Source organism: Vanellus vanellus (assembly GCF_965231255.1).
Source record: "Vanellus vanellus genome assembly, chromosome: 13".
In the NCBI taxonomy this organism is placed as follows: domain Eukaryota; kingdom Metazoa; phylum Chordata; class Aves; order Charadriiformes; family Charadriidae; genus Vanellus; species Vanellus vanellus.
In genome coordinates, this window is record NC_138918.1 from 6,318,946 (window position 1) to 6,335,827 (window position 16,882).

Below are 16,882 nucleotides of genomic sequence, written 5' to 3' on the forward strand. Positions count from 1 at the left end.
TCAATACCTGAAGGTTTTGGAGCAAAGGTAGCTGCCTGCCCACTTCTGTCTCTCCGTTTTACCCCCACTTTACAAGGCTGGGAAACACAGACGGGGCCAGCCTGCATGGATGCTAAAGAAGCTTATGGACACCAGCTACTGAATAGCAGCAGGACCCTCCATACCAAACTTCAGGCAACCTGCACTCCTCCTACGGCCAATGCCAGTGGTGATGGATATTTTTCTGATCAGTATGACAGAATGCCCCCAGCAATATTCACTAGGTGGTTCACCAGAAGACGAAGTTTAACAGAACTTTGTTTCGTGCTTTTTTAAAAGGCTGGACAAAAGGCTGGCAAGGTAGCACGGAGCCAAATGGGCAGCTTTATGACAAGATGCTCAATGTGTGTCTCTGTCACTCTGTTCTGCTCCCTCATAACACTGCAGCATCACAGCGAAGCTGTAAGGTCACTTCTACTAATTAGAAGTAGTCAAAAGTGCAACTCCACTGAAGCATCTTAATGCAATTTCAAAACTTGTCTGAGTTTCCAGCTTGGTAAAATGTTCCAGCACTTTCTAATCCATGTTCCGTTGCCCTCTTTGAGTGCTAACAACTCCTCCATAAAGCAGCCTACGGAAGACCAGAACTTCCTCACAGGAAAGAGGGGTCAGTTTATCTTCATCGTTCTTTCCAAGGGTACTTTAAAGCATCTCACGATTTGTCACCAATAGCATATAGGTCACTAAGCAGCCTCTATATATGAGGCTCTGCCTGTGACTCTGCCTTTTTTAGTTAAGAATGTGATGTCCCAACAACAAAATAAAAATTAAACTTAAGGATTTAGAAGACTCCTTGCAAATGTTCACATTGTATTAAGTCAAAGCAATGGACTGAGTGGCACAGAAGAGATATATAGAGGATTAAATTTGACCTGATGGGTCTCTGACGTCAGTGAAAAGTGGTCTTAATACAAACAAATATAAAATGAAAAGAGAAAAAACCAACAGTTTCCCACAGTGGGATAGCTAGAACATACTGTAGTACTTGCAAGCAGTGATTGAATATTCCAAAATTATATCCTTGGTTTAAAGACTGCATGGAGTTCAATCTGGAAGTGCACTACAAAAACGTCACCTAGGCACAAACATTTCTTAAACCCACAAGTCAAAGCAAACACCTCTTTTAGTCACCCCAAAGGAACGCAAAATTGCCAGAAGCAGCTAAACCCTTCAAAGACCTAAGTATATCCACCACGGATGAATTTCACATTGCTAACATCGTATTTATTCAACAGTTTTGCCAGTGGTGTCATGATTTCTACAGGCTTGCATGATAACATGAAAATGTCACAAAAATTACGTCAGAATGGTTATTCAGAGACAGGAAGCCACGAGGCCTTCAGTGAGCCCACGCTTCTGAGTGAGAACAAACAGCGCTCACAGCTGGGTCTGTAACCCATCTGCCCGTTCGTGACCAAGGACTCTGAGAACCTTCAAAGGCGCCGGGATCCCGGGTCTCCTCTTCCAATGCATTTTGCTATTTCCAAGTATGTAAACAAATCCTGAATACATTACTTAACAAATTCTCATGTTAATAGCGCATACGCATTCACAGATCTTGTGTGTCCCGCTGCCTCCCGTGAACGAGCGTATCTCTGTGCAAGCCACGGTAGCCTGCAATCCAGACTGTCGGAGGAGGGCATGTCACCAGAAGAGTGTGAAAACATCTAATTACATAAGGCCAGGTCCTCAGCTAATGCGAAGTGACAGAGCTCCCAGAAATCCATGGAGACACGATAATGCAGATTAGCAGAGGTTTGGCTCATTATAATTGAATAGACCCAACTCCTAATTTTCCCATCCAATGACAGATAGTTGGAACCCTGACCGCCAGAATCTCAGAGGGCAATGGGCAGTTGAAAGGAGGTTGCATCACAGAAAGTAAACTCCAGTTTGGCTGAAAGCATATTTATGATCCAGGAGTTTCAATTAGCTGTTGCTGAATTATCACAAAAGTCTGTTGAACAGATGTGCAATTAGAGGTTTTCTCATGTTGCTCTCTCTCGTGACTTGGGGTTTTGTTTTGGTTGGGGGGGGGATTTGGCATTTTGGGGTTTCTTTGCAAGTGATGCTAGTTTTATTGAGGTCAGAGCTAATAATCTCAGATAGGCAGAGAAAGCTCTTCTCACGATCACACCTCCAGCAGTGCAGAAGCGAAGAAGGGCAACCTCTGTAAGCAGGAAAACCTTTCTCCTTTCTGGCCCCATCTTCATAGGAAGAAAGAGAGAGCAGAGCTGTCAGAAGGAGCCTGCAAATTCAAGGCAGCTGGAATTGCCTCATCCTCCTGGCATGGACAAGGGGAGGGTTCCTCCTGATCCCTCCCCCTCGCTTAATGCATCACCTCTTCTGTGGTGGGGATGTGGTGTGAGGCTGAGGAGGAAGAAGGTTTAGCAGAGCTATTTCAGTTTTAGAAGCACGCGGTTCTGTCCTGTTCCATCTAGCGTATGGGATATAAACAGCAATGGGAAAAGCTGCGCTTGAGCCTCTCATACACACCTCCCTCACCACCACCACCACCGCACCAGGGGACAGAGAACAAGGTGAACGACAAGGTTATGATGTGGAGTACTCCAAGGCATGCTTTTTGTCTCAGATTCTTTGATAATCAACCTGCCCATACAAAGCCGAATGAAGCCAGTGAAACTAAACACGCTCACTTCAACAGCTTTGGAACAAATCCAAAGATCAGCCACTTGCCATGGAACCTCCCAGGTCCTTGTGCAAAACGACGCTGGACCATGACACAAAAATGTATATAGATCTATTTTTTCTGTATGATTCTCTGTTTAGATAAATGCAAGATTATACTATATTTTCACAGGTCCAGCATTTTTATTCTATTTTATAAGGTTTGTATGATTATTGTTGGCCTTAATTTGACTGCAGTGAACTAACAGCTTTATTTTCATGGTAAATTCATTACCTTTTTCTACTGAGGAGTTTAAATTAATTCAAAACATCTTGTAAATTGTCTTGTCTGTCTTCGCTTGTCTATTACTTATCCAGAATGAACTTCATATTCCTCTTTCAAAGTGGTAAATCACCCTTTGATTAATCACATTTTTACACTTACTGCTTATGTCAGCCTAAATGTGCCACAACTTTGTAAACAAATGTAATATTGACAGACACCCCTAGCATTTATTTGGAGATTAGATATTTTGGTTTACTGATGAATGGTGGATCTGCCACTTTCACAATGAAACCTAAAACTATTAGGAAACTCTGATTTCAAGCTTTGTTATAAATCTGAAATCAATCCAAATTCACGCCTAAAACTTCTTCATCCCTAAGCTCTTTATTGGTATTGAACTGAGGTGGTGTAAAATTTGTGCTTCTGGGTTGGGGGGTACTTTTCTGTTCCCAATTGGTAAAAGATTGTGACCTTAGGTAGGTTCACACTGTTCTACAGAGAGGTGTTTTGAAAAGTTTCAAGGCCATATTTCAAAGCCATATTTATCGCTATTACTTACTTTGTTTAAGTATATGAAAATTTTTAGACATTTTCAGCCTTGCAAGCTTCAAAGCCTGCCAGCTTCCAGTACAACTCCTGTCACGTGAGGGAGCGCTGGCACGTGAAAGACTCTTGGCCCAGCTCAGCTGTCTTCATCATCAGGTAGTGATTTATTTCTCAAAGACTGTTTTTTAAATACATTCTGGTTTGCAGAACGCTTTCCAAACAACATCTCTCACATTCCTTCCACAGCTCCTCTGCTTGGGGAAAGAAAAAAGCCTAGCAATTTTAACACTCTGAAGAATCAGAAAGTATATTCTTCTGCATATGAGTTGGATGAACGTGATTTACCCAAAAGCCATGATTTTAAACAAATAAAACCACTATTAAAATAGTAACCACAGCCTGTGCTGCCACCTATCCTTAGTTAATCTCTACATTTTCTGCAGGCTCGTTTTCCACTTCCAAACCACAGGCTCTGTCCTACAAACAGGTCTGCCCTTCAACCGATGTCGTGGCCATGGGCACTGGCCCTCATGCCAGCCGTGGGAGCCACACACTTTCCCATGGGACAACACGCAAGATGCATGTGCTTAGAGCAGGTACTGGATGTTAGTACTGTCTTTTGCACGTGGGGGGAAAATCAGCAAAATTAGCAAGTCCTTGGAGTAAAATCTGTGCTTTCTCCTCTTCCCTTTTAAATTCTAACATTTTACTGTGCTTATATTAAAACTTAAATGGTTTATTACTGTTTAGCTCTTGAAATATTTTGACTCCCCAGTCTTGTCTTTTCTGTTGGACTTGCCATATTATTTTGACTTTCTCCATCCTATACTGTACAATATTCATTATATCATGCCAAAAAGCACATGTTCAGAAGCACAACTTGAAAAAGAAACTCCTCCTCCAGGCCAAATTGTGCAAGAGTAGCACTGAACCCGCAGGCCCCGTCCTTCTGGCTGTGCAGCGTGAAGGTGCCTTTGGACAGGTTTGCCCAAGGGAGCTAAGACATGCCCAGAGCTCCACTGGACATGCTGGAAGCCCAGCTGCCCACAGAGCAAGGGACCACCCAGCAAGAGAGGGAGGCAGGCACAAGGGCAGGCTGAGATCTGCCCTCAGGGCTCCTATAGAACCATGCTGTACTGGGTACAGAAGTCAACCCCAATATTTCATGGACTGCTTCTGGTAAGTACTGCAAGCAATGGGGTAAAAGAAGAGAGGTCAGGAAGAGCTGCTGGCCAGCCTGCTAGTTAGCCATGCAGGTTCTTCCACATATGTCAACTTCATTATTCCTACAGTAGTAGTAAATTAGAAAACACATTAGTAAAGGCTTAAAGACTCGGGGCCTACATCAAGATGTGGCACTGTGCCATCGTAATACCTCAGAAAGGTATTTTGCTTCTTTTAAAGACCAGTTGAAACGTTGTCCATATGCCAGGTATTTCCTTCTAGTTTTCTTGCTTCAAAAATCTGGTAGAAATAGTTCACCATCATTAAAGGGCAACAACAGCAGCTACCTATAGTCAATACACCTAGTGAAGAGAAGTGACTTAAATGCATTAAATTGGTTTTATCTAGTTACAGGTAGAAAGAGCTCTTCTTATCCACAAAGATACCGATGATGTTCACCAACTCTTTCTCATTACAGGATTAGTAGGTTTCATGCTTAATTTCAGTAGAAAATAGATTGTAATCTGTCCCCTGAGGTCCACCAGGCTAGAGGTTAAATGCTGGGAAAAAGTGGTCTGACAATATAATGAAATTCAAACACAGAGGTAGCAACTACAGGAGAAGTTAAAGGGAACAACAGTAGGAAGTTAGTGTCTTTATTTATAGCTCAACACATCAAAAAAAAAAAAAGTGATAATACTGTACTTTACAGGTGTAAGAGTCAGAAAGTACCACTGACCCTGGGCAATTTCAACCTCTGAATTCTCCATGGAGGGATGCACAAGTGAAGAATTAATTGTATTTCTTTATTTTGAAGATAAAGGTCACAAGTGCAGCAATAAAGAGGCAAAACATTAAATCTGATATAAACTAATATAAAGGCAATAAGAAGGACTATAAACCTGAAGGGAACACTGATAAACTGTAACACACAGGATACCAAGATCAAAGAGTAACAGCAAGTTGTGCAAATGGGACTTCAACTTTAGCAAGGCAAAGTTTTGGAAAACAAAGAGATTAGTAGATACAGTCCTACAAGGGACATGAAGAAAAGAAAAGAGAAAAAAAAAAAGAGGAAAGTATGTAAATTAGTGGTCGGGGCAGGTTCTATCTGTGGCACCAGAGAGGCTAAAACGACACTGAAGTTACCATGTTCAGTGACTGAATCTCCCCCACGTGAGGGGCAGCCAGCCCACGTAACACATGCCAGTGGACAAACTCTCTCAGAAGTACACGTGAGACAGGAGAGATCCCCCTCTCTTAGCCTTGTTTTTAACATTCAGCAACTTGCCATTCCCTTCCAACTGCTTCTCCCACCCTCCCTTCCACCGTCAGAGTGACTCTTCTCCTCCCTACAGCAGCAAACCCCACTCCTTTCTCTGATCTCATAGTACTCCCCTCCAATGGAAGTGGAATTTTATTGCGATGTAGAAAAAAAAAAAAATCAGGCAGAGCTACAAAGTAGAAAGCCATCATCCACAGAGCAGAACAATTTGTTTGTCCAAAGCTGCAGTTCCAGCTTCCAGTGCTCAATGGCACAAGCCAAGCTCCCTTAAACAGACCCATTTCTAAGTCATGAGAATAAGGACGTGGTTTTACAATACAGCTTGAGTCTATCTCTTACCAGAGGAGCAATCTCACTCTCCCCATGCCCAGCTGAGGGCATTCCCACTTTCATGCCTCTGCCTATACGAACGTCCATCTCACCCCACAGAGAACCAGTTCAAGCAGAAACTGGCAGGCAGCAGTTCACTGGTTTGGCCACTCACCCACTGGGTTAACGTATGGTGGAGCAAGATGAGCATGGTGCCAGAGCAGGGGAGGAATGGAGCACAGCACAGGGAGCAGCCAGGGGAACGGGATTACCCCTCTCAGCAGCAAGGAGGTGCTAAGAGAGACTCACCTGTACTGTAAACCACACTTCCAAACCCACATACTTGGGGTGATCTTCACTGGCCTGGTGATTTTTGAGACTTCAAGAAACACAACTTACGTTTCCCTGTCTTTTCCTCGAGGGAAACTCTTACTTAAAAACACTTACTTTAAACAGAAAACAGTTACTTAGAAGAAAAAGTAAAAAAATTAATGCTGAGATTCACACTTATGACTCCAGGGACTCCAGATTTGAAGAAAGTACCAGACATTTTGAGACCTGGGAATAACTCAGACGATCTATAGCAGAGACTGTGATTTAGATATGAGGAAGCAACGTGCTCTTCAGCACTTGAAGAGGACACTCTTCTTTTCAATGTTACAGTTTAATGGAACGGTGCTGAAAATAACATGTGAAATGTGGGCCTTTCATTTTGCAGACTATTAAAACTGGGAACCCGCTGTGTCAAGACTCTGCAAACACAGATGAATTTAAAACACACACAGATAAAGGGGCTAAAGAAACCAGATGTGATGTGTTAAAGAACTCGCTGAAACTTTGGAAGAAGGAAAGCAATAAGGGGATAAGGCGATCTGGAAAAGAGGGTGTGCACATCACGGCTGTTCATGGGAAGCAAATACAAGGTTGTGCAACCCCCTACAAGAGTCTGAAGACCCGCTCCCTGATTCTCTGTTTTAATCAGACCCAGTATAAGAAATGTCCTAGAGTGCAATTAAGTAGTGGCATGACCTGCTTACAAAGCAACAGTCACAATTAATAAAAAGTGCTCAGAAGTAGGTCAAATAAAATACTCGCGTGATTTGTGGAGAAAAGGTCCTGCTCCGTGCAACAGCTAGAATTCTGGTTGATCCAAAAAATATTTTCCAACCTTCTGTTGCAAAAGGTAAACATGCAATTAACTCAAAATATGGGAATGTCTTGCCATTTGAAGGAGCCTGTGCTGTTTAATTCTCAGAGAATACCGGCACACCTTTCTGCGCCATGAGGAAGCACTGAGCTAAGTAAGCTAATAGCATTTTTCAAGGGACATACCTTTGGATGCTGAAGAGGGACAGACTTCTCAAAATAGATGTTCTGCTTACCCCAGAAAGTAATTATGACCTTATCAAAATTAGTTACTATATTTAGATCTTTCAAGATGGAAAGTAGAAGGAGCCATTAGGCACATTTTCTTGGATGTGCACAGTTTAATATTCGGGTTGGAAAATTAGTTCTAGTGTGGTGGAAGAGAATAGTACAGTTGAGATACTACCACAAGGAGGACAATGCAACACAAGGTCAAACAGGACATAAGGAAATACCTATGTTTTACCCAAAGGCCTACATCATACCACGAAGATACCGGTTTTGGTTGCCCAAGGATATTCTGTCCAGATGGTGTCCACCTGTATGACATAGGAAATGACTTTGCTCTCAGATAAAACGTAGGTGAGATGATCCATGCACAGAAGATGCAAAGAAAAAAAAAAATAGTACTTACTGATGACAGAGTCTCTTTTAAGGACAGCAAAATGAGGATAATTTACTCCAGTTAGAGGCTGAATCATAGTGTTTACACTCTCTGTGTTTCAGAATATAACATTTAAAAGGGAAAGTCTCTGCAATTTACACAGCAGAAGGGGCTGTCCAACTAGGCTAGTGTTGGCCAGGGACATGAACAGTAGAAACCCAGAGAATGCGTTATGAAGCAAAGTATCTGTCCTGTAAAAAATATATGGATACTCTTGAGTGTTAGGCATCAAAATAGCTCCATCGTTTTCTGTCAGGCAATGCAGGTCTTTTCTATCATGTGTGTGGATGTGGATGTGGATGCGCAGTTAGGCTCCGATTGTGCTAAAATTTACATACATGCTAGGCTTAAGCATGTGGAGACCCCAGCTGAATTCAAAAGACCACGTGGGTTAATGGAGATCCCACTCTAATCATCCGCAGAGGAAGGGCTGCTGTTTTCTTAAAAAGAATGGCTTTTAAATTTTGTTCTATACTGTCACAGGAATTATTTGCATTCCTCCTGCCACTGTATTATAGTTCTACTTGTCCAAAAAGAAAAAATCCCACAGTGGTTTTTGCCATAACACAAAAAAAACAGATGGCAACTTTGGTTTGATTTTGTTTTAATTTAAAGAGAAAATGCTCCCAAATGAAGAGATTATTTATGCCAAATTTTAGTCCACTAAAAATGGGTGCAACCCAATCGTAATGTAAATGCTAAGAACTTAGAATACAAAAAAAAAAAAAAAAGAATTACTGGAATTATTTGTAGCAGGCATCTGTTTTAACTGTCAGGCACTTGACCTGACCCAACTTTGAAGACAATATTGCGCTACCTTGAGTTCTGCTTTTTTGCTACATCACAACCCAGCATAATCCAAAAAACAGATAAAACAGAAACAGAACTAAATTGTAAATCCATATGAAAGCAGGAGATGGATATCTAAAAGGAAAAATAACACAGTTATATAAGCATGTTTGTCTTCTCCTGGTGTATTCATTGTAAGCAGATCCTTCGCCCTCTTTTCCAGGTAAATCACAAGAACCACTTAAGGTGAGTTAGATTCAACTTCAGCTCTGTGGCCAGTTCCAAGAGAGCATCTCCGTCAGGAAGGTATTTAAGAATATAACCTTAAAACTCACTGACTTCAAAAAGCTCAAGCTCATGCTCAAAGTGAGGCAGGATTATAATAAACAAGGATAAATTTCACAAGGTGTTTAAATGTCTTCAGGAATGCAGGGAACATGGAGGGGGGAATATTCCTCCAGGAAAGGGAAAGGCGGGCATTTCACATGGGTAGTTTGAAGTGCTCTCAGGAAACACCATTGACGGAATCTGGAACCTGGGTTCCTACGTTTACGTTGACATGATGTGCCTAACATTAGATTATATGAATACTTCCCTGTAAAATAAAGACTGCAGAAAATAAAAATATTCCATTATGATTTTAAAACAGTGAAGACATTACTAACAATACAAATAATGTATACCAAAATCCTGGGACAATTGACAGACGTGCACTTAGATTAACAGTAGTCAAAACACCAATGAATGCCTGAAGATTCATGACTGGCTAGTAAAGAGAATGTGTCGCCATAAATCCACCCAGGTCAGCCCAGTATTACAGCTGCTATTAGTACTGGGCATGAGTCTAAAACGCATTGCTGGCTTCCCAAGCATTTCTAGAAGAAATAGCATCTGGGCAAGCAGCCAGCCACCAGGCTTCTCTCAAACAGCTCGCGAGGGTTATTACAGCATACAGTAAAGACTGAAACGTTGTAGAGCAAACCCTGCCTATTTCATCACGTAAGAAGAAACACTTATGTCCATTATACCAGTAAGGTGACTATGGCTTGGTACCTACCCCAAGACATGTAATGCCTACAGTTCCATACGGAAACATACAACCATAAATCTCCTGAACACCTTACTTTCTAGATGTCCACTCCTAATAACTTCCCATTTTAATGACAATATAGTGAAATTTTTGGACTGCTGATATTTTAACTTTTAAAAAAGGAAGAGGATTATACTAACGAAGCAGAGCTAAGACATCACGTCCTGTTACTGAAACTGATGTTCCTCTATTTGCTTCAGTGGGTGCCAGATCATACTGATTATTCAACCTGAAGCTGTGATCCTCAGTCTTTCAGGATCCTGTCAGTAAGTCTAACTCCGCACTGCAGCCGAATTTAATCATGTACTCATTATCCATACCAGATGTGGTGTTTGTATTGTGTTTCTCCTGTATCTGCTTGTGTTTAAACACACATTCTAGCACACTGACTACAAATGTTATGAGGAGGCTGAGAGAGAGTTTGTGTCTCTGAAGTTCCACAAGCAAATACTGCCATCCTGTCAACCTGAGGAAGACATTTTTGGCACATCAGTCTCAACCATTGCAGAAATATTTATCAGAATAAGAAATCCAGATGCATAAAGAATTCTTCCACAATGGCAGGTTCATCTGCTGGGGTGAAGAAAGGGAGTTCCCATAGTTATGCAATAACATAGAAGGACTGCCATAATTCTAACTCTTTATTGGTTTATGACATTTTTACACCCTCCAAGCACTTCTCCTTCACAACTAACCCTTGGAGAGGACAGCCAGCTCCCTCATCCTCCAACTGTGTCCACAAGTAAGGATCTGGCCAAGGACCAAGAACGTACTCAAAGTGCAATATCTTTCACAACAGTCTGCAGGCCACGGACAGCTGACCATGTTGGTTCTGCCCACTCGGTGGAAAATTAGTTTGAATGCTATCACGCCGACCAAGATGATACCAAGTTGTCCAGAGTGGTTTTATCTTAAATGGGAAAGCTTTCACAAAACTTTTTTTTTTCATATGGTAAAAATCACATCCATAATTCAGAGAGCTGTTAAAAAAACCCTATTGATTAGCTTTAACTTTCCAATGATTTGTAAAGACCCATTTCAGCTCTGAAAACACACCTAGATTGCATAGCTCAGAAGTTCTTTTAATCTGTCTCTGATTTGATTTTTAGATCAATAAAACTAATTTTGTCATTGACTTTGTTACAGAAAACTGGGAGGACCCAAACTAACTGTGTATCTCCTCAGTCAGGGCAGCACATAATTCTATATATGCATTCACTGCACCTTTTCATTTTTTAGAATTACTGCAGATTAAAAACCTTCATCATTTATAGTACAGTTCAAAAATCTGTTCACAGATCTACTATTTTCATGGAGATCCTTTCCAGTAACTTCCCATTTTGGCAATACCAACACCACCAGACAGACTCTTCTCAGACAATAATTGGAAAATAAGACACAGTTGGCAGTAAAGTGCAAACCAAAGGGGATGTTCAGAGGAAATAACATCAGAAGTTGGCAAAGTGGCAGATGCATTCACTGACTTGAACCAGATTCAGTCAACAAAAGTTTGCAATATAAAGAACTATGAAACGTCAATTCAAATATTGTTTCAGCCCTAATGTCTGGATGCAAAAGCTGGAAGCCCACCACAAGCATAGACAGATGTCAAACCACCTTCAAAAGCAAACACGTCAATAAAATACTAGGAATTAAACAAAGCAAGCTTATAACAAACAACTCTAACAGTTGCCAGTTGACAAGTCAGTTGTCAGACCAATCCACCATCCCTATCTCCAGACTAACCCAGAAAAAGAGGTGGAAATACTTGCAATATGTTAGGAACGTTGGCCATGGCATGTATATTGTTAGGCAACTGAAAGAAAATCCATGATATTACTGAATTTCTCCACTGAAGTAAACTAGGTGTGAAGAAAAAAACGGACATAGGAAACCAGTTGAGAATAGCCTTGTCCGTGTCTTCATTCACATCTGAATTGCCAATAAACCTGAGAATAACATACAGACCAGTGGTTTTTAAGAACGTCTTGCTAGCCATGCATTGCTCCAGAGACTCTCCAATACTCCTTGCACACACAAGAAATAAAAAGGTAAACCGAGAGACAGTAAGTGCAGTATTAATTTCAGTGGGTTAGTTGCTCATTATTGCTGCCCACAGACCAGTGGCTTTTGGGGAACCACTTCATTTCTTGGAGTTTGTGTAATTCTATTGGTATCTGTTTTAAACTCTCCCCCCCAAGAAAAAAAAAAAAAAAAGAAAGAAACAAACTGGGATGGAGGGAACAGGTAGAGATGGAACATAGTACCCAAGGGAATGGAGTTCAATTTGTTGTTCCACTACAGATTTACTGCACAATCTCAGGGAAATCATTACAGCCAGATGCTTAAAGGTACTGAAGTAATGCTTCCTGCAGGAAGGATTCAGTGACCTGGGCAAAAATAAACATGGTCCCTTCCCTGCAACATTTACAATGTAGATATGCACTGGAGGAAACAGTAAGACATTTCCAAATGTATTAGCAGATTAGAATATGGCAGCTCCCACGCTAGACCAATTCTCCTGTTTCTTCTAATGAAAATAAGAATGCTGGAAAGAGGCAGGCACACAGGTTGTGGATACAGGATGAAAACTAAAATTCTTAGTTGCTTTCTGGATTCTAGCCATTTATGAGTGCCATCGAATTGAGGCCTGACTTCATTCCTTTGCGTTTGAGAAGTTACTTACAAATGCGAAAAAACCAGCATTTTCTAAGCACTTTGTCATTTACACATGTAATGTGAGGCCTTGGACCTTCAGGGTCTTACCCATACCTTGGCTTTAACTCCTGTTATATGTTATCATAACTGTCTTCTCCAAATATAAGGAGTCCACACTCTGGCTAACGCTGGGAGGAAGAAGGAAAGCTCTCCCACTGCCCTTACAATCAACACCTGCGCTGATGAGAAGAACCAGCACAAGGCAAGGAGCAGGCATCAACAGCATCTTCCTCCACCTTCCAGCAGAGGAACAAGGAAGAAGAGCTTTGGCTCCACACCAGTTCTGCAATGCTCGGAGCGAGTCAATTTTGCCTGACGCAAAATGATCTGTGCTGGGTATGGGGAGAGCAAAGTACTTCTGCATCCCCAGCAGAGGCAAGCCTGCAAGCTCGTGCTCTGAATTGCTCTTTTTGCTGGTGTTCCCCTCGCCCTCAGACATCTGCCCACATCAAACAACTGCAACATCAAAACCTGCTTCTCAAAACAGGAATGCACATGGCTAGGAGAAACCACAGGAAAGGAAAGAGTAAGGGGAAAAGTATTCAATTCCCTTCCGTGCTCAGACAGCCAACATACTATCTCCATACATGTTATCTTCTTGGCACAGCAAATGAACAACTTTCTGTAATTAAATAAACAGAAAGACAACTGACCCGTACTGGCTTTTAATGCAGAGAACAGAATGCATTAAAATTAAGTAATCTCAAAATTATGAATTCTAAAGGGTATAGCAAGAAAATATTGGCTGGATAAACTGTTCGTTATCAAAAATACAGCCCTTTTCTCACTAAACAAATTGCTGTGCAGTAATTGCTGTTCAAATGATAGTATGACAGTTTAGGACGTCAGGGACAGTTATAATTTGACCGCTGAACATGCACTCCAGAACAGAAAGCTGCAGCAAGTTTTAAAACACACAACCTTGCAAAATGTATCACCGGGAGCTGCCTCGCCTGTAAAACTCAAACTCTTTTGCAAGTTTCCATCAATCACTTGATTAGGCGATGAAACTCACCAAGTGAAAGATCCATGAAAACAGACTCCGAATAAATTAAAATTTTCCAGGGCAAAACCATATTTTACCTATCATATTTGTTTCCAGGGCAGCTCAGCACATTATTCAGGATTAACTCTTCTAAAATTTCCCTTTGCCGACTAGAAGTGAAAAGTGGAAGAGGATGCCGAGAGCGTGCCATTTCACCCTCTGTTTCAAAGCGTCAGACACCTCGAGCAACTTTACCACAAATCAACACAAATCCTGGCTTCAGCTGCTCTGTTCCAGAGTAGCTGCCACAGAGCGTGTGCTCAAACTTCTAGTGCCACTGTCTGTAAAGAAGTGCCTGGTGCAGCGCAGCTATTCCCACACAAGGGAACATTAGCTAATTTGCATTCACAGTTACCATATGAGGTGTGAGTTTCTGACAGTCCACACATTTTATATTTAAAGACTGCAGGAAATTAATGTAATTATCTTCGATATAATAACAAAAGTAACTCACCAGCCCATCGCAATTGCTGATTGCCACTGAAGCATTTGGCAGATCGGTGATATCCCCAACATAGAGGCAATTCCCATAGAGAGGTTCAACGTGAGTCTCATCAGAGTCCTCCTGCCATTCAACTGTTGCTCCGGGGGCCACAAGCCTGGAGTTTGGCCGCAACCTGAAGTGAAACTCTCTTCCAAAAACAGTGACATTGTAAAATATTTGCTCATTTGCTGCTTCGTGTTGCAAGTCCTCCGCAGCTCTCCTGAAGCGTGCTTTTGGCGGTCCAGACACCAAGTGGGATAGGAACCTGCCCTCTGAATCGGTGCTGGTGGGGATGACAAGGCTGTACTCCTCTATATTCCTCAGAACTGGATCTTTACAGGGAGAAAGCAAGAGAGGAGATACTAGAACTAAACACATCCTGATGCCACGGGATTTTTATTCCATTATTCATTAGCACAGCAGACACTTACATAAGGCAGATGGACACTGCACTCTGTACAGGCACTCCATTCACCGGCATGAAGTGTGCAGAGTTCATTCAAACTTGCCTTTTGCTCCCCAAAACACCAGACGGCAGCGTGAGCCTCCCCACCCCGCAGGGACCCCGCACTCCTGCCCATGCAGCAGGGTCCCGCTACCCTTTGCCCACCCAGCCGGGACCCCGCACCCCTGCCCGCCCGCTCAGTGCCCGGGTCGCCTCGGGGACTTTGGGGCTACTCGGGTGGCCAGCGAGGATGAGAGGACGCCGATCCATTTCGGGACTGCTCGGAGGGGCAGGGGTAGGGGCTTGGTGTGCAGGTGGCAAACCTGCAGGGGAAAGGCGCGTCCCTCAAACTACCCCCGGAGCGGCGGGGATGAGTCGAGGGGTGACGGGGACGCCACGGGCAGCGATCGGCAGCGGTGTCAACGAGCCCCGGGAGTTTCGGACGGCGGCGATGGCCGGGGCGGGAGGAGGAGGAGGCAGACGAGCTGCCATGTGCTTCATCCCGCACGGGGAACTCCGGGCACCGAGCCCTACCCGCCGGCCCGCCGGGGCTCGCCCCCTCCTCGGGGCAGGCGGCGGGCGGCCGCAGGGCTGCGGGCACCGGCGCAGTGCTGGTGAGAACGTCCCTTCCCCGCCGGCGGCGCGGGTGCTCCCGTCCCCGTCCCCGTCCCCGTCCCCGCCTGCCGCTTGCAGAACACAACTGGAAACGCGGCAAAAGTAGCCGCAGAAGAAGTTCACGGGGAGCAGAGAGCCGCGGGGCGGGGAGCCGCCACTTTAGACGGGCGAGCTGCGGGGCACCGGCGGGGGCGGCGGCGGGGCAAAAGCGAGCAGCCCAAAGACGGCGGGGCGGCCGCGGCGTCTCGGCGGAGACCTACCTCTGTCCCCGGGGCGCCGCAGGGCGCCGGCGGGCAGGGCGAGCGCGCAGCAGAGCAGGAGGCAGGCGATGCCCGCGGGAGGGTCCATCGCGGCGGCCCCGGCCGGACGCGGGGGCCGGCGCCCGGGCTGCCCGCAGCCGACCGAGCGCCGCGCCGCGCCGCCGGCAGCCGGGGCTGGCCAGGCGGCAGCCCCGCTCCGCGCCTCTCCGCGCCTCTCCGCGCCGCTCAGCGCTGCCCCGCGCCCCGCCGCCCGCGCATTCGCCCAGCCGCAGCCGCAGCGGCAGTGGCGGCCGCACTCCCGGCTCGCAGCGAAGCAGAGACACCAGGAGGCGGCGGGGGTATAATACTGGAAACACAGGGCGTGCAGGAGTGAAGTCAGGCTGATTGACAGAGGCGCTGCCACACGGCGCAGCCGGGCCGAGGGGAGCGGGGACTGCCCGCCCCGCCGCCCCGCCGGGCAGTCCCGAGCACCGCGGGGCTTCCCCGGGCGGGACCCTCCCGCTGCCGGGGGCGCGCCGGGGACGGGCCCTGGGAACGGGGATGGGAGTTGGTCAAAAGCGGTTTGCAGCAAAAAAGAGACACACACGCACACACACACGCCGCCGGGGTCGGGAGCCCCCCGGGCGCTGGGGCAGTGCCCCGCAATCGGGCTGCGCGGTCCCGGGTCCAGCCGGTGAATTCCCGTGGAAACCGGTGGTCCGGGGAGACCAGAGCCAGACTAGGCAAACTTAAGGCACCTCAGCATGAGTTTTGTTGGAGTCTTAGGTTCCCGTTGAAAGCAAGGACCCAAATGGAAAAAGTGCCACCAACATAGGCAAACCATGATCAGAGATGCTCGTCTGATAGAATAAATTACTCTAAGCGGCCATTTCATGGGAAAAAATTGTTTGGAGTGTTTGCTAATAAGACTGAAATTACTTGCTGCAAAGCCATCGTATATTAAGTATCCGCAATTGGAGAGATAGACCCTGAAAGCATCCAGGAATACTATAAATACGATATAGAAGAAGATTTAAAAAAATAATTAAATAATCGAGAGTGGCCTTTATGGAAAAAAACAAGTTATATTTGTTTCCATATGGCCAGGATAAATGCCATACTGCTTATTCCTTACAGATAATGTATATATTTACTCAGCTATTACATTATCAGGATCATTTGCTGTTTTCACCACCCTACTCTTTAACCTTGCAGAATCCTAATAACCCTTCCTGTGCCCTCGCTGTCCTCACCGCTCCTGACCTACCCAGACGGACTCACACTGTATCTGCATGTATTACACCCCTCTGGAAATCTGCATGCAATGGCTTCCTGCAGGAAGCTGGTCCTCTGCCAAGGAATTTTCCTGGGTATCCTTAACTATTCTTGC

The 16,882-nt window shown here is 44.6% G+C and overlaps 1 protein-coding gene across 1 annotated transcript in view; it reads right to left on the minus strand.

Moving 5' to 3' along the window:
* The window catches only part of ADAMTS2 (ADAM metallopeptidase with thrombospondin type 1 motif 2), a gene marked incomplete at its 5' end in the record, with an annotated part of 187,448 nt that extends 171,677 nt beyond the window's left edge, over positions 1–15,771 (minus strand). The window contains 4 exon segments of the mRNA XM_082489672.1: positions 14,164–14,525; positions 15,514–15,678; positions 15,681–15,738; positions 15,742–15,771. Of these exon segments, the coding sequence (XP_082345798.1) occupies positions 14,164–14,525; positions 15,514–15,678; positions 15,681–15,738; positions 15,742–15,771 (615 nt within the window).
* Positions 15,772–16,882: the final 1,111 nt, after the last annotated feature.